The sequence below is a fragment of the Aquila chrysaetos genome, chromosome 9 (genome assembly GCF_900496995.4).
Source record: "Aquila chrysaetos chrysaetos chromosome 9, bAquChr1.4, whole genome shotgun sequence".
Classification (NCBI taxonomy): Eukaryota; Metazoa; Chordata; class Aves; order Accipitriformes; family Accipitridae; genus Aquila; species Aquila chrysaetos.
The window spans coordinates 43,754,694-43,780,726 of NC_044012.1; the positions used below are offsets into that span (position 1 = coordinate 43,754,694).

General features: G+C 37.3%; 1 protein-coding gene and 1 long non-coding RNA gene across 17 annotated transcripts in view; one reads left to right on the forward strand and one right to left on the reverse strand.

The window, feature by feature from the left end:
• Window positions 1-26,033, forward strand: part of MTMR3 (myotubularin related protein 3) — an 86,929-nt gene that overhangs the window by 33,284 nt on the left and 27,612 nt on the right. For 7 of the 16 annotated variants that reach the window (XM_030026823.2, XM_030026827.2, XM_030026824.2 and 4 more), the window contains 7 exons: window positions 4,568-4,645; window positions 5,047-5,136; window positions 6,348-6,464; window positions 13,888-13,970; window positions 16,384-16,550; window positions 20,671-20,767; window positions 22,283-22,396. In XM_030026823.2, coding sequence (XP_029882683.1) covers window positions 4,643-4,645; window positions 5,047-5,136; window positions 6,348-6,464; window positions 13,888-13,970; window positions 16,384-16,550; window positions 20,671-20,767; window positions 22,283-22,396 — 671 coding nt within the window. In that variant the 5' untranslated portion in view covers window positions 4,568-4,642. Of the gene's footprint in view, window positions 1-2,169; window positions 2,260-2,748; window positions 2,767-2,794; window positions 2,942-3,009; window positions 3,052-4,567; window positions 4,646-5,046; window positions 5,137-6,347; window positions 6,465-13,887; window positions 13,971-16,383; window positions 16,551-20,670; window positions 20,768-22,282; window positions 22,397-26,033 lie in introns of those variants that run through there. The other 9 variants (XR_005933135.1, XR_005933136.1, XM_041125742.1 and 6 more) reach the window with 4 other exon arrangements.
• LOC115346636 lies at window positions 10,988-13,106 on the reverse strand. Its single transcript, XR_003925188.2, has 2 exons — window positions 12,308-13,106; window positions 10,988-11,111 (listed from the first exon to the last, which is right to left on the reverse strand). It is a non-coding gene; the product is annotated as an uncharacterized LOC115346636 (long non-coding RNA).

Here is a 26,033-nt window from a genome sequence, read left to right on the forward strand (position 1 = left end):
AATATTTCATTCTCAAATTTTCGAATGCTTCTTTGTCAAACTCTTCGTGTTCCTATCTAAAACTTAAAGGGCAACTGTGAAACAGCATGGAAATAGCTATGTTTTGAGACTGAGGGTCAACTCAATTTGATTTTGATACTAAAATAAATAGAATTCAGGATCTGGAGAAGGAAGGCAGGGGAACAAGGTGAAATGCTTGGGTACATCCTTTTTTCTTTTTTTCCCCTCCAATTTTTCTCTTTTCTTGCTCTAAGTCCAACTACATTTAAATGTATGTGAATTTGAATGATCCTTTATCTATATAATCTTTTTGTGTAGAATCACTGGCAGACAGATGGTTATTGCTAGTCTTAATTATGTACATAATTTAGATCAGAAGGCACATCTGAAATGAAAGGCAATTAAGATGTTCCCATATTGGCTGAACAGAGTCTGAGGTTACAACCTTTACTAATCATTTATCCTTTCAAGCAGAACATAAGGATGGAGAATTAACAAGACTAACCTCTTTTGGTGTAATTTAATATATGTGAAACTACAGTTGAAAGGGCAGCACAGTAAATTGATAACATAACCTTTTTAGGCCTCAGTCCTGACAAAAAAAAATAATCCTAACAGTAAAACCAAGTTTCACTACACTACATATAAGCTATCTACTATTTATTTGTGATCCTATTTATAAGTAGAAGCCTGAATTTGAGGGTGCTTTTTATGAAGATGTTTTCTTGGTCAGTTATCTAAGCTGTATTTGAACATTTCCATTTCATTTCTGGGAAATGGTTTTTACTGTCATGAAAGAGCTGATTATTTGCCAGCTGCAGTTAAACAAAACGAGAATTCTGATTACATTCTGCAACTAATAAAAAAAAAAAATGGTGTGAGTCAACTTGAGAATAGATTTCTTCAGCCAGTATGTGCTAGTCTCACTTGGTATCAAGCTGTCCTTCAGAGTAGCACGGTGTGTTAATTATCATGGGTAAAATTCAACAGAGCGGCTTGTTGGAGTTGACAATATGAAGAATGTTCTTGCTCTCACTTTAAGGCAGTGCTCTTAAAGTGAGGGTCAGAAATCCCTTACTAGGTGTCACACAAACACTGTGATCCTTTTTCTATTCACATGATTAACCTGGAAGAGTTTGCTAAACATATGGATGGAAATGGATTAGAAAGCTTTGGTATAGAAAGAAACAGAGATTGAAAGTGTGGTTTCAGAGTTAATTCATATGATCTCAGTATGGGCTGCTACTGAGAGTAGCATGTGGTCCCTGTCGCTGGTCCCGGTGGTGTATTTCCTTTCCCTTGTGCTTGTTCCGGTGATCATGAAGGGAGTGGGATCAGCTTGTTGACATGATGGGAATTGAATTATTTTGTTCAGTATATTCACTGTCCATCAGATCAGTGAACTTCATTGTAACAACTCAATGTTTCTTGCTATTTTTGCCAGCAATTTTTAGAAGTACTTTTGTGTTGTGGTGGTGAAGTTGGTGAAGTGTTTCACTAATACCTAGAAGCAGTGTAAGCATGCAAACTGTTTTAGAACTAGTCTTATAAGTTCTTGTACCATTTGTCTTGGCAGCATCACAGTTTGTATTTGATAATCCTGATTAAAACTGAAGCCACCCTTTTTTTCACACAGCTTTCCCAAAATTCACTTTAAAAAGGAAGGTTCTCACATTCATATAAAACGCACACTGTTATAATAGAAGCTGCAAAATGAATGCAGCAATTAGAATAAGAAACTTGTTCTGCAGTAATTTGGATAGTCTCTGCTGATGGTTTATGCTGGATTTTAGGAGCACAGCTGTAAGAAATTTTAAAAGACCTAGTTTTCTAAGCTAATACTGTTTTTATTAATATGTAAATGGTTATATAGTAAACTTTAAAAATAAATATATCTAATCTGAAGTATAAAAGAACAATTTTGTTACAGCACAATGCCTAATATATTAAAACTTTTCATCGGTGATACTAAGCATGTTTGAGATTTGTAAGAAAGCTCATCTTTTTATTAGGTTGGTGTTTCTTTGATAATTGTGCTTGAAGTTGAAGGAATTTTCTGAAATAGCAAGGTATTTTTTTATATTCAGAAGGGTTTACTATTAATGTTTGAGTTGTACATAAATTGTGTAGATGAATTGATCTGGAAATGTTTGGTCTTAATGGCTTTAACAGTGGCTGCTATTCTGGAAGAGCAGAATTGGTAGCTGGTTGCAGAAGGCAGTTGTGCCAGCAGCCTGCCTCCAGCAGCCTGCAGGAATGGTAACTTGAGATGTTCTCCTCAAAAATGTTTGCATAAATATGCCTTAACTCTTCATCGCTCTTCTGGCTGGCTGTAGACCTGACAGCTGAATGTGTGAGCTTAGCATTATTTTAAGGATGGAGAAGCGGATTTGTGTAAACTTTACAGTTTTTAAACCCATCTTCTCTTGAATCATTAGTCTTCATTATATCAGGATCGACTGCAAAGTTAATCCAGTCTGCACCTTTCTTGATGGATAAGCTGTAAGATAGAGGTTGATTGGACAAATAAGCCTGTTGCTTAGCCAGCGATCATTTTAAGTTTGATTGAGCAGGAGGCTCATTTTTTTAAAATATCGTAGATCAAGGAGAATAGTGCATCCTGTAATCTGAAAAACATACAGTGAGAACCAAAGGTTAGAAGCTGAAACCAGATGCATTTGAGAGAACTGCTGAACCCCTCCTTTCTTGGTATCTTCAAGTCAAGAGTAGACGTGGTTTTGGAAGATAAGTATACACAAACACAACGTACGTAAAATACCAAGTCATGCTGGAATCAAGCACAAGCTCTTGTTTTGAATACAAGGGCTGGAATTTTATGGCCTCTGATATATTAAAGATCAAACCTGATGAATATATGGCCTTTTTAGCTTTAATTATTGTGATTCTTTGAGTGAATCTCACCAGTTACAGCATGGATTATGTATGAACCATCTTTCTTCTCCTGCTTCTTTTGAAACAAAAATGTTAACTAAGTCTGCCTTTTTAAAACCAATATTAACAATAATGCTATCTTCATCTTGCTGTTGGGAGGTAGCATTTCTAGATTTCCTTTGTTTCTGATAACTTAAAAGAATGTTCCTACTCTCATTTGTTCTTACAGGTGTGGAAATTTCTGTGCTGTTTTTTAGTTTTTCCTTATGAGTTTCTGTACTTGATGGATTCGGACTTCCATCAAGTTGTCTAGCTTTTTTTTCTTGTTTGTTTAAAATTGGGATGTTATCTACTTTTTAGATTAATTCCAGCTCGCTTCTGCTCATAATTTCCTCCTTTATGTATATACACACATGTCCTTCTGCAAGCTGTGCAATTTTGAGCCAACTTGCAAGCTTTTATATGCTGTTTCTCCCGTACTCTGGGGACATAAAAGCATTTTGTTTATTGTGATGTTCCTATTTAACAGAGGTTTTGGGTACATTGTAATGCTTTCTTCTCATTGATCGCTTTTAGACAGTGGGGTTTTTTAGTTTCAGAATATGTGTATTTGCTGCTCCTTTTCCCTTTGCAAATATTCTGTACAATATACAGGATGTAGTTAGCGCTTCCTGCAGTCGTGGTGTGCTTGTGAGCTGATGGATTTGAAGTGGTTTTCTGTCAACCACAACACTGATAATTTGAAATATATAAGTAAGGTTACATGGACTGAGAACTGACTGAACTTGACTGACATATTTTTGTTTGTACCTTTTATGTGCTGTAGACTGCAAACCCCATACAATATCTGAACGAATCCTTTTTTTTTTTTAAAAAAAAAAAAAGGGAAGAACCTACCTGAATTTAAAAACTTTACTATAAGATAAATCTCAAAATCAGATTGTAACTCCTGTATTCACTTTCATCATTAGTTCCAAATAGGGTCAGTTGCATAAACTTCAAGACTGTATGCTCTTTAATATTTCCAGAAGATTTGCGGATGATAAAAGATTGGGGGATTGTTAGATAGTAGAGAGAGCAAATCACTAGTGTATAGTGATCTGGAGCTCTTGGAAGGGCAGGTGCAAGAAAATGGATATTTTGATACATCCATGGATGTAGAAAATGAGTCATAACTATAAAATGAGGAATTCTATCCCTATATGAATTCTAAGTAATATGCTGTAGTTGAAACAAGAGTACTTCAGGAGGATCTGACAACTTGTGTTACATAAGAGATCTAAATGATCACAATGATCCCTTTGGTTTTATAACCTATGTATTTGTGAATCACCATCTGCAAGTGACTTAGGAGAAAATTCACAGTGATTTAGAAAGATGAACATGTTTTAATTTAAATTATATAAACATTGGTCTAATTGCTGCATTCAGAGGGGTATTCTCCCAGCAGTACATTCAAAGATGATTTTTCAGAATGAACAGAAGGAGCCAGACACATTTTGAAACAATTTTGTCTCTCAGGAGAGCTAGTTTATATGGATTTAATCTTTTCATAATTACTGTTTGCTTGCAATGTTCTAATAGCTCAATTCTCAGTCTTTAAAAGTTAATTTGTATTTATTTGCCAAAAGAAAATGAATTTAATTTCATCGTTCTACTTTTCTGGTTTTTTTAGATTTTAGTAAGTGAAGGGGAGCTTCAAAGTATTGCGAGTAAAGACGAGGATTTCTCCTCCTATCCAGGGCCTGTCATGGTAAGCAAAAGGGGTTTGTAGGGTCTCTTACAAAGCAGAATAGGCTAAAATCTGAAAAACATTAGAGAACTAATGTTTACATGTGGGATTGTTGAATTTTAAGTGTAGTGCTAGACTAGCCTAGGCTGATCCTTTTTTCCTAATACTATTACAAGTCTGTTGTTTTTTTTTTTTTTACTTTATTATTCAGGCTGCATGACAGAAACCTGTTTCTAATATCATACTTAGTTGTTTGAGTGCTTGTCTTTGTAAGTTTAATAACTTTAGTAAGTAACTGATACCTGAATTCTCTAAACACTTCATCTAGTTTGAGTTTTTCATTGGTCATTGATAGCTTGCTATGTGGTGAAGAAGGCAGCAAGTGGGAGTGCTGAAGTTAACTGTAACGCTTTGTTTCTCAGGATGAAGAGACTCAGCACAGCCTTGAATGCATCCAGGCTAATCAGATTTTTCCCAGGAAGCAGCTGATCCGAGAGGATGAGAACCTTCAGGTAATCACCACACTGCTCCTTGCCAGTTAAGATCACAATATGTCTAGTTGACCTATGTATTCTCTGGCCTCTCACATAGAATTTTTGTTCACAGTTGAGCACAGTAACAGGAGAAACACATTTTCTTTTTAAATACTCATGTACTGTTGGTAGGACAAAACTTGTGCGTTAGATTACAGAAGATTCCTTAGAGTGTCTGAAAAATATAGCCATTACTTGTGTAGTAATTTCAAGTGCTAGGTGTTATTCCATAGTTTAGAACTCTCTGTTTTTAAAAAAAATAAGACTAAGCCAGTTAAACACTACCATTACTTCCTGTTACTGAGAAGCCAAAAGTCTTATGTTGCACAAAATGGGTATTTTTGGTTTCTTAATTTTCCAAAGTTCCTTTTGAAATCAATTTAGTTCAAATGATTTATCCACATAGACACTCTTATATCAACTGAAGTAGTTTGTTTCATTTTAATAGAAAATATTTTTAATTCATTTAAGCTGATATGAAACCCAATTATTTTCAAGTTGAGCACTTACACTTTTCACCTGGCTTAGCTAAATTGGCCTTAAGTCACATTTTTAATTAAAACAGTTGCAATTTTTATCTGCAGTGTAATATGACTGCTGGTTTTCTGACTTTATAAACCAGCAGCATGTTGTGCATTTTCATATTTGCAGTGAGAAATACGAAGCAAAAAGTGTGATTTGTCCAACTGACTTCAGCTGTGTAGCATTTAGGTGTCTGGTCTAAGCTGGTTACATGAGCTTGCTTAGTGAATACTGAAGACCAATAGCATAGAAGATTATTCATCTTGTATGTTTTGGCTGCTTTAGGATGAATGCAATAACATTATGGAAATGCCACTCTCCGTAAGGTAAGGAGCAAGAGTGTAAATCAAGGGGTTGGTCAGACTTCTTGCCAAAATGTGAGGATATTTTGCTCAGATTTTTCATAAAAATTCATTGTTTTCCCTGACCAAGGACTTACTACTCAGGAAAATGAAGAGAAAATGAGGAATCATTTTAAAAAAAGGCTACAATTAACCTCTGAACCAACCTTACCCAAGACTTTCCTTCTTAGCAGTAATAGCTAGGCTGAATTCTCAGCAGTGTTTCATTTTGATTTTTATGATCATGTGTGTTTGAGTGTATGCTTATAGGAGGTACATATTTTTGCTAAGTAGTTTCTGAAAGATTTTTTTCTTCCCATTCTGAAGGTCCCATTCATCGAACTTCATGGTGAGAGTACAGAGTATGTAGGACGAGCAGAGGATGCCATCATTGCACTTTCTAATTACAGGCTTCACATCAAATTCAAGGAGTCTGTTGTGAATGTAAGTATCATTCATGCTGCTATGGTAATACAGGTATTCTGAACTCAATCCAAATAAGAGAATTTAGGATAAAAGTACAGTGATCCTGCCTTTTAAGGTTAGTGCTAATGAAAAATCTCTTTACGATGTTCAAATCACATTTTTCAGGGAGAACAGATATGTATTTAGGCATCAAAAGGTGACTCAGCACCTCTGAAAATCAGGCTTCGTACAGAAACTTCGCATCGTTCAACTTTGTTCTCTTTACAGCTGGCTGTCAGCCATTTGTTCTCCCTGAGCTCTGTATATACTCAGTAGAGAAATAAAAGGTCTTCCAAAGGGCTGTTTGGAGCACCTAAGCTAGGTTCGAGCCTTGCTTGGAGCTTCAAAAGGTGGAAGTAGGTCCAGCTATTGAAGTTACATACCTGAAGTTGGATAGTATGAGTACAGTCATTGATTTAAGAGATCTGTGAATTGGACCTCATTTTCAGATGCCTATGCATTTTTTTAAGAGCTTTACTTTAAGTATGTATTCTTCCAAATTGTTACATATCCAGCTACTTGTGATCATAGACATAAATGGGCATTGTAGAGTCCTTTGCAGTAGTATAATGCTGACATATACTAGTCTTACTAGTTGTAATACCATTTCTGAACCACAGAATTTGATAGGACATTATACATGGCACAGAAATATTTTTTGTGGATATTTGTAATGAAACCAGTAAAAGAAAATGCAAAGAATTGAGGTGGTTTTTTTTTTTCTCCTGGTGATGGGATTTTTACCAATCTCCTTATTTCAAGACACGTCCTGACCCTGGCTAGTTGTTCACAGTTGCCTCATGTCAGTCACAAATCCTGAGCTATGCAGTGGTGAGTTAAGAGTAAACCACGAAGACTGCATTTTATTCCAAAGCTGAAAAAAGCAAGGGAAACAAAATATAAGAATTGACAAGTATCCAAACACATATGTGACTGAGACACATGTGATACAGTGGTCTGGAACATCAGCGAGATCTCCTGTGCACCTGATTTAATTAAATTTAAATTGTTTTTATATTGTTTTGTGCCAGAACTGAATTAACTGTGTAATACTAACTGAAACACAGTCTTTACTGGTTTATGTTGTCTCTAATCATATAGCTATTTTATCTACAGACTTTGAAATATGCCTGTGTCACAGTTATCATTAATCACTTTAAGTACTACTTTAGTTCATGAATTATCAAGGTAGTAGGCTGAATAGGCATGTCTGCTAGGCTGGTGAACATCTGTGTGCAGCATTAAAGTACTAAAATTCATGATGATGTGGGGTTTTTCAGCAAATAAGGGTATTATTTCTGAACATGGCAATTACTCAAAATGATGACAAAAAATTTATGATGACAAAAATTTAATTGGCAATTTAAGGGCAATTATCTTCCACTGCTGACCATACAAAGGAGATGATACAAGTATGTGCATATGCAGAGGTAGCATAACTTTACTTTTCACTTCTGTTATTCTGTAGTCAATTCTGAAGTATAATTTGAGACTTAAAAGTTAAGCTGTAGGTGCCACCATGCATCAGAATGGTAGCCAAGGGTCAGGTAGGTGCTGGGATGCCTCAAGTGCAGTCCAGCCAGATGCATCTCTACATGCTGTTGGCAGCAGAGAGAAGATGCGTTACAAGGCATGGGTTTTGTAGGACTCCTTTGCTGCTTTGTGATGAATTCTAGGTCTGAATTCTGCCAATGGACCTGCTACAATAAATCTATATTGTATTACTGTTAGATTTTTTTTTAATTCAGACTCTGAATGTTGTATGAAATTGGCAACTAGAATTGACAAAGCAAAGGACTGAATATTTAAAAACAAGGAGCTGAGACATGAGAAACAAGAATAGCCCTAGAAATCAAGAGTTTCTCCTCAGGAATGCCAGGAAATTAGAGAGTTACTTTATTAGAGAAGCCACTAATGCATGTACTGCACTTACTGTCATCTCTGTCCTTAGGATAATTGAGGGTATTCATTTTCAAGAATTTTCAATTTAATATTTTTGAGCAGTAACAAAAATTGATGTTTTCTTAAGTAATATCCTTTGTTTGTGTTCAGGAAAGAGTCTGTAAAAGTTTGTCAATAATACAATATTAATTTTGCTTTCCTAACTTTTATATCCAGTATTCTGCCCTCTCACTTCATCTGATATCTCCAAGGTTGTTAGTCCTGCTTCATATGTCATCATTAACCAGAAAGATTCAATTAGGTAGTGTATGAGGTAGAGCAGAATATAGATTATTCTTCTGTAACCATATACGATCATCACTAATAACTTGGATGACAGTAGAGTTCATACTAAGGCAGACAGGATTTGGAATACCTGTAAGCATAAAAGATACTTGCAATAATTAGGAATCATACTTAAATTGTTAAATTTTGCAATAATAATCACTTTGGTTATTGATGGTCAACTTTATTGAGCAGATGGTGATTTTCTAAATTAGATTTTCACTGAGTACTTTTTGATAGTGTTCATCTTGATTCTTTCCTACTGTTTTTATGTTGCTAGAGCTGTTCAGAAACCACCTGTAAGAGGACCTTTTAAAAATGTATAAATGTTCACTAATGTTAGGAGTTGTGGGTTTTTTATTTGTAATAATTTTCATAAGAATTGCTATCCTGACAAAGGCCAGCCACACTAACAACCTTGTCACCTCAGCAGGGAGAAGTACTTCTGTGTGAGAGGATTCTTAGCAAATATCTGTTATAGTACTTGTAAAAAGAGTTCCCTGTGTCTGAATGTGCAGCTGTTCATGCAAACATCTCCTCTTGAAGTAGGTAGGATATTCTCATGGTAGAAATGGTCCTCCAGAGAAAGCAGTATGCATGTCAACTACTTGCCCCTTAGTAAGGGCAACTTAATGAAGGAAACGGAATCCAGTTAAAAATGGATTCCTGTCTTTGGGGTGTTTTTTACCTCACTCTTCTCTTTTTGTTTACAATTTAATAGACTGACTCAAAATGATGCTTGTGAAACCTCAGTAAGTAGCACAAGGCTGCCAGATCACTTGCTGCACCTGTGCTTGATAAGAAATACATCTGGAAGTTGATAATGCTCACACTACAACGCTGCAGAAAATGGCTGTATGCATAAATCTTTTCCACGGATAATTTCCTAGATCAGCGTAGTAATAGGAACATGGTGTTCTAAATGCAAAAACAAAAGATCCAGTAGACTGTGCATAAATTTGAGGGATTATGACATTCAAAAGTGTTGACTTATATTTATCCATGGGATAAAAATACAGACTCAACAGTGATCTCTCAGTGGACATGGGAAGTTTGGTTCCCAGGCTAATCTCTATTGGTTGACTTTCCTTAAGAAAATTTCAAACTTTGCAGCTGGTGAGTGTTTCTGTCTAATCATTTTCTCCCTGTAAGCTAACTGCCTTTATGGGAGAATTAAAATTTGAGTGTAGTTTATGAAACCATTAACTTGTATGTAGCCTCTTTCACATAGTAGATTTTGGACACAGTGGAAAAAAAAGTCATACTGGCAAGACGAGGGAAACGTTCAGTCTTGGTGATTGAGTTTTAGTATAAGCTTTCCTTTGCTTGGCCTTTAATGGGAAAATGGTTGGTTTGGTATCTTCCTTACATATGTAGTGCAGTTGTGGTTCATCTGTGCTGAACAGGAGCTTAGTCCTTGTTTTGTTCTCAGGCCCTGATCCTCTGATTGTTCACACTGAATGCATGTCAATTGTGAAAGCAGAGGGGGGACTGAATGATTGCCTCCAAGACAGAACTTAAGTGTAATTAGTTGTAATTAAGCAATTTTACCTCAGGTACTGCTGGTAGGTTATATGAACAAGATCACACCTGGAGGGATTTGACTCCCTCCACCTGGGAGAGTCCTGGAAGATCTTCTGAGCTAATGTTGCATCCTCAGTTCCTCCATATGTCATATTATACCATGCTTCAGGACATACAGCACGTAGCTGTGGCCTTGTGCTGTTTAAAGTAACCAGTCTGTAACATAGCCCTGACATTATTTCAGGCTTTGAACTGGGAAAACAAGAAGAAAGTACTAATTACAGCTTATGGCCCCTGGGTGCCACATGGTATCCTGGGGAGACTCAGGCCAAATGGTGTATACAGGGTAGAGTATATAGCATAGTCACTCATGAAGGGACTGGCTTATAGCAGCCTGGCCATGGTCGGCTGCATACCAGTTGGTGTTGTGGTCAAGGATTGAGCCATGGAGTGGGTTGTTTCAGCAGTGTAAATATAACTTGTGCTTTTTCTAACCACGAAGGTATATTTATCTAAATATATCTTCTACTGCTGTTAGATAACAGACATTTCCAGTAATTAAAGTAATCAAAAAGAAAAAAATTTCAAAAAGTTTTGAGTTGTAGAATGTTGCTATTGTTTAAAATGAGATAATTTTAAAGGAGATAGTCAAGAGACAGATACTGCAAGAGTACAATGCTCTAGTACTCTCTAATGCGTTATGATTGGCCTTGGATAACAATGCATGTTTTTTCTTCTAAAAGCAAAAATGATTGCTTCTCCACTGCTTTATTTCGATAGCCATTATTATATGGTGAAGTGCCTGCACACAGAATTGATGGCTCTTTCAGGAGTAAGCTAACTGCACTGGGCGTCTGACTTGCCACATGCATCAACCTGAAAAACATAATGAAAATGGAAGGTTATCAGTGGGAAAGAACGGGGAATGAGGGCAGATAATTTTACAGAATTTTACTGGGAGGAGACTAATGGACAGGAAGGAGATTGAAAATGCAAGAGGATCAGAGGACAGATTTTTATGACCGGAAAAGAAAATTAAAAAGATTGATATGAAGGTTGCCCTGAAGAAAAAAACTGGCAGATTCTAAGGAAATAGATGGTGAGCTGCGTGTGGACTGTAAAGAGGGGGGAAAAAAAAAAAAAAAAGGCTGTTGAGCAGAGGGCAAATTGAAAGGTCATAGAACAAAGAGTGACTTTGAAAGAAGGAAATTAAAAATAATGCAGGAGTAGAAGAATACTTAGTATGTCATTGGAGTGCAGACAGGAGGAAGAGGAGCCAGGACCAGACTGCTAAGAGGAGGGAGCAAGGTAAAGAACTGCTTAAATGAAGATGGACATGGGAAAAAATGCAATAAAAGAGTGCTTGAAAAGAAATAATTAACAGACAAAGCAGCATTTGACTAAAAAAGCAAGTCTTCTAGAGTCTTTACTCATTTAGTTGGGGAAAGGTACCTTACATGGCACCAACATGGAAAGTAAGTCAATGCTAGATTTAAGTAATGTATTGCATGTATGTGAGGCTGTCCAGTGGGGAAGGAAGAATGGAAGATTGTGCAGTCTGAGGTTTGTTCCGGTCCCTTAAATTTATTAGACAAAACTATCACAACAATTTATCTACCTTGCAGACTAGAATCAAATAGGAAAAGGGGTGGAAGAAATTAGCAGTTAAAAAGATTAAGTTTAGCAGATCTTATGGATCTTGTCTGTAATGCTTGTAAATACTCTGTTACATTGGTATCTATCAGCATCTTCACTGTACTTACTCTCTGCAGGTAACTCTGCAGTCAGTTTGAGCTTAAGTATGGCAAATAAAGGGGGGGGCTTATCTCACAGGAGGGCATCATTTCATGTGCCCCTTCATGTTGCTAGTTACATAATTTATATTAGACTATCACACATCTTAAAACAGTAATAATACTGAAAGCATGGACCAAAATTCAAGTTCCAGCTTTATTTGAATACCCAAACTGCTGGGCTGTCAAGTCAGACACCAACTCGTCTAGTCTCCTTGTGCATGAATTTTTTGGTCTTCAATGGCCCAGTTACAACAAAAGGAACAAAGAATAACTTACCTGTACCAGCCTTGCTGGTCATGGGAGATGAGGGTTAGTACTTTCTCCAGCTAAGAATAGTCCAGCACTGCTTCTTGGTTGTGGTCTGGCAAGGGCAAGGATAAAGGGAGAGTAATAAGGCAATACCTGCCTGTTGTATTTTGGGGAGTGTGAGCTCTGGGCTATTATTTGAACTTTTGCATTCAGAAGAGGACTCTGGACTCTGACTTTTGAGTTGGCAGGGAGGCATGAGGTGCAGCTGTGGGCTGTGTGCCTGCCTTCCCAAAAGACGTCAGAGTTTTGATCACTCCTGGGACACAGCATTTACCATTAGCTTTCTCTAGGCATCTTCATGCTCAGAGTAAGTTTTCTTGTGGTTCATGTTTCTGAGACATCTCTTTCCCTTGCCTACTGTTTTTAGTTCCATTTCTTTTTTTCATTTCACTGAAATCAGGTACTTTTTAAGCTTTGTGGTGCATGACTAGAAGCCGTCTTGATTTCTCACCCCCAGATCCTTGATTGGAGGTGACCTTCAATGACTTGCTCAAAGTGATATGGAAATGCACTGGCAGAGCAGGGTGTTACAGCCACATCTTGTAAACCCCAAGCCAGAATTTAAACTGCTGGATCATGCTCCTCTGATGGCAAAGATGATAACAGAGTATTTGAATGTTTCCCTGATAGCCTTTGTATTGAAGGATCTTGATGGCAGAGGTTTTGTTGCCTTGTGTAATGTTCAATATAATCTCATAAACAATTCAGACAGTTTTACACTTCGTGTTTATTATCGGTATTAGCTAAATTCTCTGTGCCTGGAATTTAGACATTTACATATGAGATAGTTGAATACTAACTTTTATTCGTTTAAGACAATAATGTACATTTGTCTGTCTCAGGTAAAGGTCCAAAAATATTAATGAAAACTAATATTTTCATCTTGTGGTTTCTTCTTATCTTTAAAGGTACTTGCATGTACTTAACATGTTTTGCCTGATCAAGCTTCTGCTAATTACATGTGCCATAAAACATAAGTGCATATAACTACACCTTTAATAATGAATGATTCAGCATTATTACTCTAAATATGGCTGCTTTGATCATGAGTGTTGATCTAAACAGGCCAAATGGTTTTTCCCTGAAGAGGAAATACAGGATATTTCCATGTAATGAGCATCTAGACTGCAGCAGTTTGTTAGGGGAATCTTGCTTCACAGTTCATTTTTGACACCAACAGCTAAAATTATATTCCCAAGATCCCTGAATTTGGACCTATAAGAGAGGAAGATGCTTCCATGAGAGAGGAGCTTGTGGGTTCCTGCTGCTTTTCCTGCCTTCACATTTGTCACCAGTGCTGCAGTCTTCTCAGCTGTTTTCATGTGATCCCTCAAGGTTTTTGGACTGTACAGCAATGGAGCTGAAACTACTGATATATGGTACCATACTTCAGAGCTGTTGAAGTAGTTTATACTTAGTTTTCTTTGTTTTTCTCTCTCTCTTTTCAGATTCCATGTGGTCCTGTAATAAATCCTTGTGAGATAATGCAAAGAAATTACAGTGTTAGTGCTGTTTGAAATAAAATTATATAATCTTTTTAATTGCAGGTTCCATTGCAGCTTATAGAAAGTGTGGAGTGCCGTGATATATTTCAACTTCATTTGACTTGCAAAGACTGCAAGGTTATAAGGTATGAATAGGGTGAATGTTGAATGGGGGGGTAACTTTGCTTTCCACATGCTGTGGACAGCTGTGACATTTTAAGGAGATGTTTTTTCTTACTTACTGGACTTGCTTTTCTTCAAAAGATTTTCTTTTGTCTGATTTTGCATATGATAGCTGGGCATTTTGGTAAAGAGGATGGGAGCAAGAGGGTCTGCATTTTTGCTTGCTGTGATACAGTATAGCAGCAAATCTTGGTCTGACCTTAAGTGGCTGATCTTGATTTTATTCTGAAATTAATTTTAGTCTCGCTGCGTTTTCCCTGCCTTACAATCACTTATAGTGTATTGCTTCAATTAGTTGTAAGGTACAGAACTAGATAAAACCACTGAAACACATGCTTCTTGGAAAAGTGTTTAATCAAGATTTGGGGGTTTTGAGGGTTACGGTATGGGCTTGTTCAGTTCTACATGAAACCTTCCGTCTGGATAGCATCAGCCACCCTGTGTTTTTAACAGCTGTGAGGGTGGAGTTGGTATCCTTAAGACATAGTAGCCTATTGGAAAAGAAAGTGAGGGAATAAGGTAAAGCCAGGTCTGCAACCTACTCTGTAACCCAGTAAAGTAGATAACATCGTGTAGAAGGGAGTATTTATTTGTCTGTCCTTCAGCAAACTTCAGAGTCTGCCCAAGGAGTATTTGAGCTACTGAGCCTGAGCTACAGCTATTTCCTACTTTTCTGCTGCAGAAATAAATTTTGATCTATAAACTTTAATTAACAAGAAGGGAACATTTCTTTTTGATTAAATGTTTGCTGGCAGTACCTTTTGTATAATGAAATGAGCTCCAGTCATATCTGAGCACTCAATGTTTAACAGGCCAGCTGCTTCCTGAAATGCTGTATTTTGATGAGGACTGATTTTACTTTAGAGGTAATATTTAGTTTAATTTGAATTAAATATTTAACTTCCTCTTAACTTGTAGCTCTTGACATTTGAAAAAGTCACCCTTCCGCTCTACATTAATTTATTTCTCTTCAATTGTAGAATGAATACAAATTATTTGTATTTATGCCCTTCCTTATGAATTTCCCTTCAAAATTGCATCTCCAAGAATCAGTACTTGGTGCACTGGCCGTTGGAAGATCATGAAGTATGGGGCTGAGATACCAGATTTAGAACATGTTCATGTTCTTTTTCATGAACAAAGTAGTTTGTGTTTTGAGTAATAGGGCTCAAGTGAAGGTAGGTTTTGTTATTTGCAACACTAACTTTAAAAGAATTTAGAAAGAAAATGGGGTCTTTAGGGTGAGATGTATCTTGTCTGATAATAGATATCTAATAGAGAATTATCCAGTCTAAGCTAGTAGTCTCAGCTTGCTTTATAGTCAGTGATGGGAAATAAACACCTCCAGACTGCAGTTCCTTGCAGCTATTTAGACACGTTTCATGAGTTGGACATGTCTTTTTCCTTCCACTGACTGACTTTTAGATATTTGCAGGTAAGGGTAATAAATGCTGCCCTTAGAGAATGCAGATGCTATCATTAACCATTAATGCAGTAGAATAGACTGAGCTGAATGTAAATACTTGGTGAATATTTTATAACTATAAAATCTTGAAGAAATCTGTCAGAGCAAAATAAATCACTGATCTTATTTCCACCTTTTTATTCTAAAGGGTCTAGGAATCCTCTTTGAAAAGACAAGCTAATATAATTTTAATATACTGCTCTGAAGATTAGTTTCTCCTGTGCAGGGAATATTCTCACTAGTTGTTGTCATTAGTCTGTAATGTTAGGCAAAACTTAGTTTCAAAAACATTGTTTGTGCTTCCCACCAAGGCCAGAAAGAGAATCTTAGCATATGAGGTAGGGGAATAATGTAAGATTTCAGATACTGGAGTTTGTCCTCACTATTCTCAAATTAAGTATATTAATCAAATGGATATTTCTCCTATGTCTGATGAAAAATGTGTTCTTGTTTATGGGAGTACGATGCATAGATTATAATGTGTGTGATGGTTTTGTGAGTTTCCATCTGAGACTGCCAGTCAGCAAGTTGCTGTAACACATTCCTGTCTTTGTGTGAAAGTTGCAGACTGAACTCAGTGATATTGTCCTAGGTTTTATAGTAAACATATGCATAAATGTCTCCCTCATTCATGGCCAGTAGGGCATACTGCTGGTTTATTCACAATCACAGAACATTGCTTTCCTGCTTACAGTTTATTTTGACTTCCTAAGTGTGTATTTCTTTACTAATATCCAAAGGTTTCATTTGTACTATCCATTAGAATGTACATAGAAGCAGAACTAAGTTATCAATAAGATGTTTGTTCTTACTTTTTGCTTTCACAGGTGTTTTCATAGTCAGCCTGTCAGATCTTACAGTCTGGAATCTACTACTGAAAATTAATAGATAAATGTTTGTTTCTGGGATAGGTGTCAGTTTTCTACTTTTGAGCAGTGTCAAGATTGGCTTAAGCGACTGAACAATGCCATCCGCCCTCCTTCAAAGATAGAAGACCTTTTCTCATTTGCCTATCACGCTTGGTGTATGGAGGTATATGCTAGTGAAAAGGAACAGCACGGGGATTTGTGTCGGCCAGGTAAGTGGCAACACTTTGGGGATCATCACAAATGCATTGACTAGTAACTGCCTGTTTGCTGAAATCCAGAACTTTCAAAAAAAGTTAAACAAATTCAGTCTGTGCTGTTGTAAACTGAACCTGGAAAATTCCAGTATGGACTTTTTTTGTATGTAGGTTCTTGCAGTTCTTCACTAGCTGGTGACTATACAGTATGTGGTAATTATATAGGTATAGTATACCTTCACTTACAGTGAGGTGTCCTTTAATGGCTTGCATTTCTGCTGCACAGTCTGAGTTTTGTTCTGTTGGAACAAAGGAGAGGTTAGCTCCCACTATAGCTGCTTTGGGATCAATATGCAAAGCAGTACCTGAATATCCTGAGGAAATTATTGCAGTGGATTTGATTTAGTTAGTAGCGTGTAATACTAATAATGTTTTGTTCACCATGGCAGCAACTTTCAATCCAAAACATTTTATATTGATTGTGCCCACATTTTTTGTAATTGCCTGGAGCAGTGGTCTTCAACGTGTATGTTGAGGAGCAGGAGGTGAAGGAGAAGGAAGTCCGTGAGCTGCTCCCGAGGTTCATTCACAGCTGCAAGACAGCAACCTATTTTAGTGAAATACCATCCTTGCTGGACAGTTTTAGAAGCCCACAAGTAAATAAAAGCTAAAATTGGGATGCTGGTGCTTACAGCTCTTGTTTGAATATAAGGAAATCTGAGTTCCAGGCCCTCTCCAATATGAGGCTCTCTTTGCTCACAATTCACATATCTGAGAAAGGTGTCCCAATTATCAGGTTGAGGAATGTTAGTGCGATTCTATCCTTATTACTGAAGCTGCTCTGGGGCTGAGCAAAGACTATAATGCTTTGGTGCCTGAGGAAGAGCAGGTAACAGGTAGTACACAAGTGGGAGGAGGTGCTCCTTGGTTCTGGTTCCTGTTCGTGCACTTTACACACTTCATGTTAGCAGGTACTGAAAAAAAGGCAAAAAAAATCCTTAGAGCAGAATTTAAACTCGGGTCTTTTTCCCTCCTAATTAAATTCAGGAACTCGAAGATAGCAGATGTGTAGATGGCTTGCTAAGTCTCCTTGTAGTCCTTCTCATTGAAACAGGCGGGCTTCAACCTAACACTAGGTTAGGATAGGAAGCAGCATTTACCTTTTTATTAACTTTTAGCAATCAAATTTTTTTTCTTGTAGGTGTGTCTATTAAATCATTTTCTTTAACGTAATAGCTTTTTCTTCCCTGTAGCTTGCTTATTTCTGGAGGTAGATATTCTCTAAGAGCTGAATTATAGTTGAAATAAATCTGTGGGAATGTAATTGAAGAAGTTAATCCCAAGACATTGTAATTTATTTTTTTACATCCAGGGAGCCCAATATTTGGTAGATATGGACAAAAATACTAAATTGCTTCAAAGTCTATTTAAGTATCAACTTCTGGGCAAAAAAAAAAGTAAGTTATCAATCTGTGTAATGGGAGATAAGAACTGTGGCTCACAATATCAGCTTTTATAGTCAGAAGGCACAAGTCCACAAAATGTATAGCTTGCTTTTTCTCTGGTGTGGAGAGTTGATTGGGATGCTTCTAAAATGTTACCATCTTGGCTCAAAATGCCTCCTAAAATACCAGCATTTCAGGAGGAACAGACAAAATGTTAAGGCTAGGGTTTCATTTCTCCAAGGAAAATCTATGATTTCGCAACATGCACAGTAGCTGAAAAATTAAGAGGGAGAAATCAAACAGAATATTTCATTTTCATATGGTTTTATATGTTTCTTTTGAAACACACTAGCAGTATGCAGCATTGATGATTTGGTATATTTCCAGTATTCTCGATGTATCACAAGTTTTAATGACTGTTCCTCAAAGCAGCTGATAATGAAGCCCATCCTCAGTGCTGCAAGAGCATGCTGCTGTTCCAATAAAAGGTTTTTGGTGTGGTTTTTTTTTTTAAAGTCACTGCTAAGGAGGAACATGACAGAGGTTGTTGTCTGTCTGGAATGTATTGTCTTGGTTTCACCTCTGCACTTGACAAAGGATCAAAGAGCTCCTCACAGAGCTGCCATCTCTGTGGAGCCATCCAGCTTTTGTAAAACAGGAACTCAAGCAGCTGATCTGAGTAGGTGGCTAGAAGATAATAAATTCAAGCTCATGCAGAGTTCACGTGAGAAGTGGGAAATTGTTGGCAAGCTCCAGTCTAATTGATCTGGCAATAGGGAAGGTAGAGCAGAACTACAGTGCCTGTGTTATACTGAGATTAGCCTTCTGCAGAAAATGCATATGACAGGAGGCAGAACTATTTCTTTTTTTATGGTACTGTTGTACCAGTGACATGATATAAAGGGAATAAGTGATGAAGGTCAGTCAGGTCCATGACTTTAGATTTTACCACCATGTACCTTGAAGAGTGAATAATACCCATTTGCACACAGTGTCATTCTGACATTTTACCTTTCAAAAAGCGTATGAAAAATAATCTCATTATGCAGATCTCTTGCACATTGTCCATATTGTAAAGCATGTCAAGATCTGCAAAGTATCATTTCCAGTGTATGATCTGACCTGTAGAAATGAATAACATTATAGCTTTTCTTTCACAGTTAATTACGTCTTGTAGTTAGGCTGCTATCTTTATTCTTAATTTACCTCTTTCTCTATATTTATCTCTAATTGTTCTGTTAATGTCACATAAAAAATTGTTTCAGACAAGTACATTTACATCTTTGAGATAAATATGTATCTACATATATCTCAGGTATTGAAAGACTAAAGATTTTCTGAAATATCTACTGGAAAGATACAATACTTAAAGCATTAATTTTTCAACAGATTTTGTTTTCCCCTGTTGGGTGATGCTCTGCCTTGTGATTTAATGATACAGTGATTTAAAGAGACAAGCAATGGACAGACTTTCAGAATCATTTTGTCTAGTGTTGTTCACATGCTCATAAAATTTATCACATTTCTTAGCTCTGTGAACCTGGAAATTTTGTACGTTATTGTCTTCATGTTGATTGAGTACCTTCTATTCTCTAGACTTTCCGTCTATCAGAATTCTTTATTGCCATTGTATATTTTTCAGTTGTATTTTGATACTTTAAAAAAAAACTGTCTAGGAAACAAATGGAGCTCATTCCAGTTCCTTTAATATATTAATGCAGGAATTTGTGAGGATCTTGTGACTGATATTTGTCAAACAACCATTTATGCATTTTATCTTTGTATCTCTGCATGACTCATGGAGCAATAATGTCCAATTTACAGATGGAAAGCTGAGATGCAGGTTAAATTACAGGGCTTGCCTACAGTCATACAGGAAACCTGTGGCTGAAATTGCATGCTAAATGTGCTTTAACCCCAGCTTTGTATGCTGAGCATGTCATCATATGGTATGGAATATTCCTTGGATTGGTTGGGGTCAGCTGTCCTGGCTGTGTCCCCCCCAGCTTCTTGTGCACCCCCAGCCAACTCACTGGTAGGGTGGGGTGAGGAGCACCTCACCTTGCTGCTCTTGACTGTGTGTAAGCACTGCTCAGTAAGGAAAACATCCCTGTATTATCAACACTGTTCCCAGCACCAATCCAAAACACAGCTCCATACTAGCTACTGTGAGGAAAATTAACTCTACCCCAGCCAAAACCAGCACATTGTCCAAGTTCCAGACCGTGTTCCATGTATTGCCCCTTCACATATCAGTCAGACCAGAGCTTTATGTTCTTCTCATTGATAAAAAATTCTTCTGAACTTCGGAAAAGAAAAACTACTAGCATTTTCCCACTAAGACTGCTGATGGATCTAAATTGCTTTTGCTGATGTGCTTGGTTCCGATCTGCAGTGTTATTGTTTCTTATATGAATTTACAGAAGCTGGTCATTTCAGAGAAAAATTTATTGATGGACTTCAACATTTCTGGAGAGTTGACCAGAGAGAGCCATCAGTACAAGCTGTGGTTCTCCTGATACAGATTTTCAAAATAGGGTTGTGAAATGTAGATGGTGTTTTTAGACTGCTCCTTTCTCTTCCCAGTTTTTAGTAAGTATGAGTGCAGTAGTATTTTTCTCTTAACTATTTTGAAAGGTAGGAATCTTCTTATTTTGCATTTATTTTTTCTCTCTGCTTTTGATACCCAGGAGAACATGTAACTTCAAGGTTTAAAAATGAAGTGGAGCGGATGGGTTTTGATATGAACAATGCCTGGAGGATTTCCAACATTAATGAGAAGTACAAGTAAGTTATGTGGGCTGCTGATTCATAGCCAAGTGGCATCTCAAAACACCAATTTTGTTATAGCAGATTACTGGAACTTTTTCCAAGTTTTACAGATCCTAATAAGGGACAATTAGAATTATGATTTTTTTGTTGTTTTATAGAAAAAAGGTGCTTTTAAATAATTATTTAATATTTTATTAGCTGCTACAATTTTTATAGGTTTAGAAGTACCAGATTTTGATGTGCTTGCCAGAGGACTTTTTAGAGAATAAGCATTCTAATGGAGGAAAGGGAAACCTTAAGTGAGCAGAGAGCAGAGTTTGATTGAACTTCAAAAATACATTTTTTTTATTGTGTCTTATTCTCTAAGTTACGACAAAGACTTATATTAAAAAAAAAAAGTTGGTTTGGAAGAGTTAAGCTTGTAGATCCTGAAAATAAGAGAAAAGACTTTTGGTGGTCCTGAAAGCGTAGACAAGTGTTCTCTAGCTGCTGGAGCAGAGAAAGGTGGTCCTCCATTCATGGTTGGTAGGACAGAGTGTACTGGCTGATCCCTAATCCAATTCAGAGCAAAACAAGCAGTAACATTTTGATGAAACATGTTTCATTGCTCTGTCTTTGCAGGATAATGACTTGCAGCTGGTAGTTGGTCTCACTGCAAGAAGAATATCTGTCTTGGTCCCTAAAAATCTAGGGAAGAAAAAATAGCTATTCCTTACATATTTAATAATAATGAAAAAGGCAAAAAAACTTTCTATGTCATATGGAAGCAGAGTGACATAAACAACTCCTTTCCTTCTTGGGGCCAGCACTTGAGAAAAGAGCATTTTTTCAAGATTGATACATGTTCCTGAATAGAATGGTCTTGGACATGTCTTCATGTCTGTCCTTCTTGTGCAGTAAATGCATCTCTTTAAGGGGATGGACTGGGGATGAACTAGTTTCATTCAGGAATATATTGCAGTCACTACTGACTGCTTGCACTGTTCTCGTTGGCAGTCGTGGCTTCATTAGTTAAATTGTGGAGTAGGAGGTGCATCTAGTAGAAGAAAGATCCGGTTAACCAGTGCACTCGGATTCCTGCCTTCAGCAAGGGTTGATTAGCCAGTGTACTTTTTCCACACTTACACAAGTTTTCTCTCTTGAATCTAGTAGCCCAGGGTGGCTCTGCTTCTGTGTTCTGTCACCCAGAAATCGAGTGGCTAATTCTTTAGCATGGGGAGACGTGGGATTTCTTTTCTGTGGTCCAGTTTATTTCAGCAGCTGCAGTTAAAAATCGCTTGCATGTGAATTTCCTGGGAAAACACCAGCTTGAATCTTCTAATTCTGAAATGCATTTATGCTCCTCGATGTTTTGTATATGTGAAGGAGGAGTTTATTAACATGCAATGAAACAGGAATTAACAAAATGGCAGTTTGCTGAGATGAATAGCTGTCAGGTTGCTTATACTGCTTATTTGTGTGTGTTGCCTGGGAGGTGTGTAACTGCTTTGTATTGCTTACTTTCAATCTTTTGCACCACTTTTCTCACAGGCTCTGTGGTAGTTACCCCCAGGAAATCATAGTTCCTGCCTGGATCACGGATAAAGAGCTAGAGAGTGTGGCAAGCTTTCGGTCCTGGAAGCGTATCCCTGCTGTTGTGTACAGGTGAGGCTCTTGCAGATGGAACAGCTTTCCCCAGCCTGTAGATGAGGTGTTCTAGCAAATAAAAGCTGAAATAAGTTGTAACTGGGAATCTTGGCTTGTAATGAAAGGTGTTCAGGCTCCTCTGGGCCCCAGATGTCCCCTCTCTGAGCCCGACGGACTTTAGCAGAAGTGTTAAAGGTATTTAAAAAAAATATTTTTATAATTTATTCAAAGTAAAGAGAGGTCTGGCTTTGCATCTTGCTGTGTTTTTGCATGTATAACATGATGTGGAGGGATGCTGTGAAGGCCCAGGACCTGCTAGGGTAGAGTTGGAGAACTAGGCTGGGAAGAGGCAACAAAACCTGGCACAGTCCCCTCTGTGCTGCCTGGTGGAGTGGTACCCAACCAAGCTGATCTATCCTGGGACTCTCTCTGGGGTGAGGTCCTGCTGTTCCACTCCAGAAGGATGCCAGAAGCGGTGTAGCGAACCGGACCTCGGAACAAAACACAAACCCACAAACCACCCTAAGGGTTTAGGTATCAAACAAGGATGACAGGGGACTCCTCACATGAGAAAACGTTCAGACCTTTATTTAACTGACAGCAAAGTATGACTTGTTAAGCCTGATAGCTTGGGGTCTTTGTCTCCACATTTGCTACCTATCTATGTATTGGTTTATACCTATTCAAAACTCCAAGAATATGTAAGACAGCAGCATATGTTGGCCCAGGCAGACTTAGTACACATTCACTCTGAGTGGGAATAATGGTTTGTATCTTTTAGTTCCAAACACATCTTGTAAGAGCATGCAGCATTTGCATCTCCTGCAAGTCATTCCTAGGGCAGTCACCTCAGTTAATATTGATTTTAATTTTTTAATATGGAATTGAAAAAAATGTAAGATGAAGACATCAACATGGCTGAAGAAATTATAAATGGCATCTTGGTTAGGTATTCCTTTGGTTTTTCTCTAATTCTTATCTAGCTAATACTCAGACTGCAGTATAAACAAGGACAAATACCAAAATTATTTAAGGGAGGTATAAAACCCAAATTACAAAAGCATGTACGTGTTAGCTCTATCTACATATTTTAGATAGTTTTAATCAGACAGTCTCTTCCTTAGATTGAGTCCAGCAATTCTTCATAACAAAATTGCTTTTCTGAGATGCTGGTTTTTGGCAGCTTCTTTAGTAAGAAATATATTTCAGCATCTGTCTTTTTTCAAATATTCTGGAACCTGTTGTTTAATACTGTGGCCACTTTCCTGGTGTAGTTATCCTCCCATAAATGTTTAAAATCTCTTTAAAAAAATCAGATGACAAAGGGATTAAAAAGATAATGAATTCCATTAAGACTGCCTAGCCACCCGTTCCTTCTAAACAGACAGAAAGGAAAAGCTGTTCTTTGAGTGGCAAGCTAAATTTAGAGAACAGTAACTTTGACAAATTCATATGCCCTGGGTCACAGGAGCAAGTGTACAAGAGTTAGAGTGGGCCACAAAACATTATTTACCTAGCTTAAGAGTTCTTGTTCTATGAAAGGAGAACAAATTAGCTTGTGGCAGCAGACCTTATCTTTAAATCCTCCTATCTTTTCTCCTTTTTCTTCCAAATAATAAAGGGGTTAGCATAGTCTCTTTCTGAATGTTAAGGAATTGCTCCATCCCCTCTTCAGCTCTGAGGGGGGGGAAAATGCTTTCCAGCATCTCCTAATTTTTTAAGACTTAAGGTATTTTATTATTATGGTAGTATATATAAGTATGTATTTTTATATATGTATAAAAAAGAATAGTGTAATTTTATATGCTTTTGTGTTCAACTTCAAACACTGCATTTCAGGCCACTTTGTGCCTTTTATGCAGGTGTCACATAATTGGGGGACACCTCACCTGCAAGCACACTTAACACAGGGAAGCATCCCTCCTTCTTTCATCACTATACAGGAGAAGGAAGTCACTTTCTTTGCATTCTTGGGTACAGCTTGCATTCTGGGGGATTTGTGGGAGAGTGATTTAAATGTTCCAGAGACCTCATAGACTGAAATTGTTTAACCCCTGGCATTCAATTTTCTGCAGTTCTGATGAGACTACGTATGCTAAATTACCACATAGTTTTTCATTTGTAATCTTAAAATCAGTGGGAGAAAAGTTTTTCTCTTTTTTGATTTCTTTTTTCCTTATCTTGACATTTAGTAATAGATTTTTTTCAAGACATCCCGTTCATCATTCTGTGCTCTAATAGAACTTGCATCAGCTAGTGGTTGATGATCCATATGATTGGAAATCCATGGATAGTTTTCTCTATATATATGTTGCCATAAAAATAGCCTTTTTCTTACTTTTGGAGGAGTAAGGGACAACAGCTCATTCAGCATTTTTTATTTGTTGAAGGTGATTTTAGGACTATTAGTTTCATTATTGATCACATTTTAAAAATCTGCTCTTTTTGCTTTACCACAGGGAAGAAAAGGAATAATGATTTTTTTAAAAATTCGTCCAATAACTTGTCTCAGGTACTGAACACTGGGACAGAGAGACCGGAGGCACAGACACTTGGCAACACAAAACTCATTGTCTGTTCTTGTGAAGCATTCAAGAGCTATGACAGTATACAGAGGCTGAAAGGCTGAACAGGCTGAGTTCAGAGGCAAACTTCAGAAATACTCAGTTGAGATTGGGCTGTCAGGAGCGTTGCTTCTAGTTTATGATCAGATTTCTAGAAAAATCTCACACCCATTTTCTGCAGTTTTTCTCTGCGGTTACAGTTTTTAAAAATCTAGGCACATATTTATGTAGCTAAATCTGGCCTGTAACATGGTTTTTGTAGTTTACCTGTTTTGGTCCCGGAAGATCAATGTTAGGGAGAAGCCTTTTTGGATTTTGTGGAAAGAAGATAGAGAGGACTTCATACATTGTGTAAACAGTGGTCCTAAACTCATGAGAACCTACCTGGAAATTAGCTGTGTTGCAGGTGATTACCCATGCAGGCAGCATTTCTGCCAGCACAGGAAGCAAAGGTAAACAGAAAATGGCCATGTACTGTACTTGCTGAATTATATTTGTGAATTGCAGCAATGGTTTTTTTTCAGTTGCAAGTACTAGTAGTTAAGTAATGCTATGGAGGGAGCTATTCAAACCTTCATTAGTCCTCCCTGTCTTTGTTGTTACAAGGGCTTGGTGGATTTATTGTTGTACTCAAAAGGTTGCTTGAACACAAGGAAGATTAAGCATGTGCAGAGGTGTACTGTACATCATAGTTATACAATGCTTTATAAAGGGCTTTGTAGTTATCTAATGGTGATTTACTATTTAGTTTCTGTAGGGAGGCTGCATGTTGCTTTGTCTCTAGAGGGTTAGGAAATTTGCAGTGGAGGGTTTGCTTTAATTTTTTTAATATTTTTTTGGTTACTGAGATCTGAGTGACACCATCTTATCCCCAGCTCTATCTCTAGGGACCTTGGAATCACACTTAAACTATTTGCTATTTTTTGTTCCCATGGCCAGCCTGGTTGGAATGAGTGTGATTCCTCAGACCTCCAACATTACCGTAAATAGAATTGTTTGCTGATTTCTGCTAGTACATCTGAACATTGCATATTTATGCAGGCTTAGGAGTGTTAGGGCTTCACAGCTATCAATGAACTCGACTTTTGGCC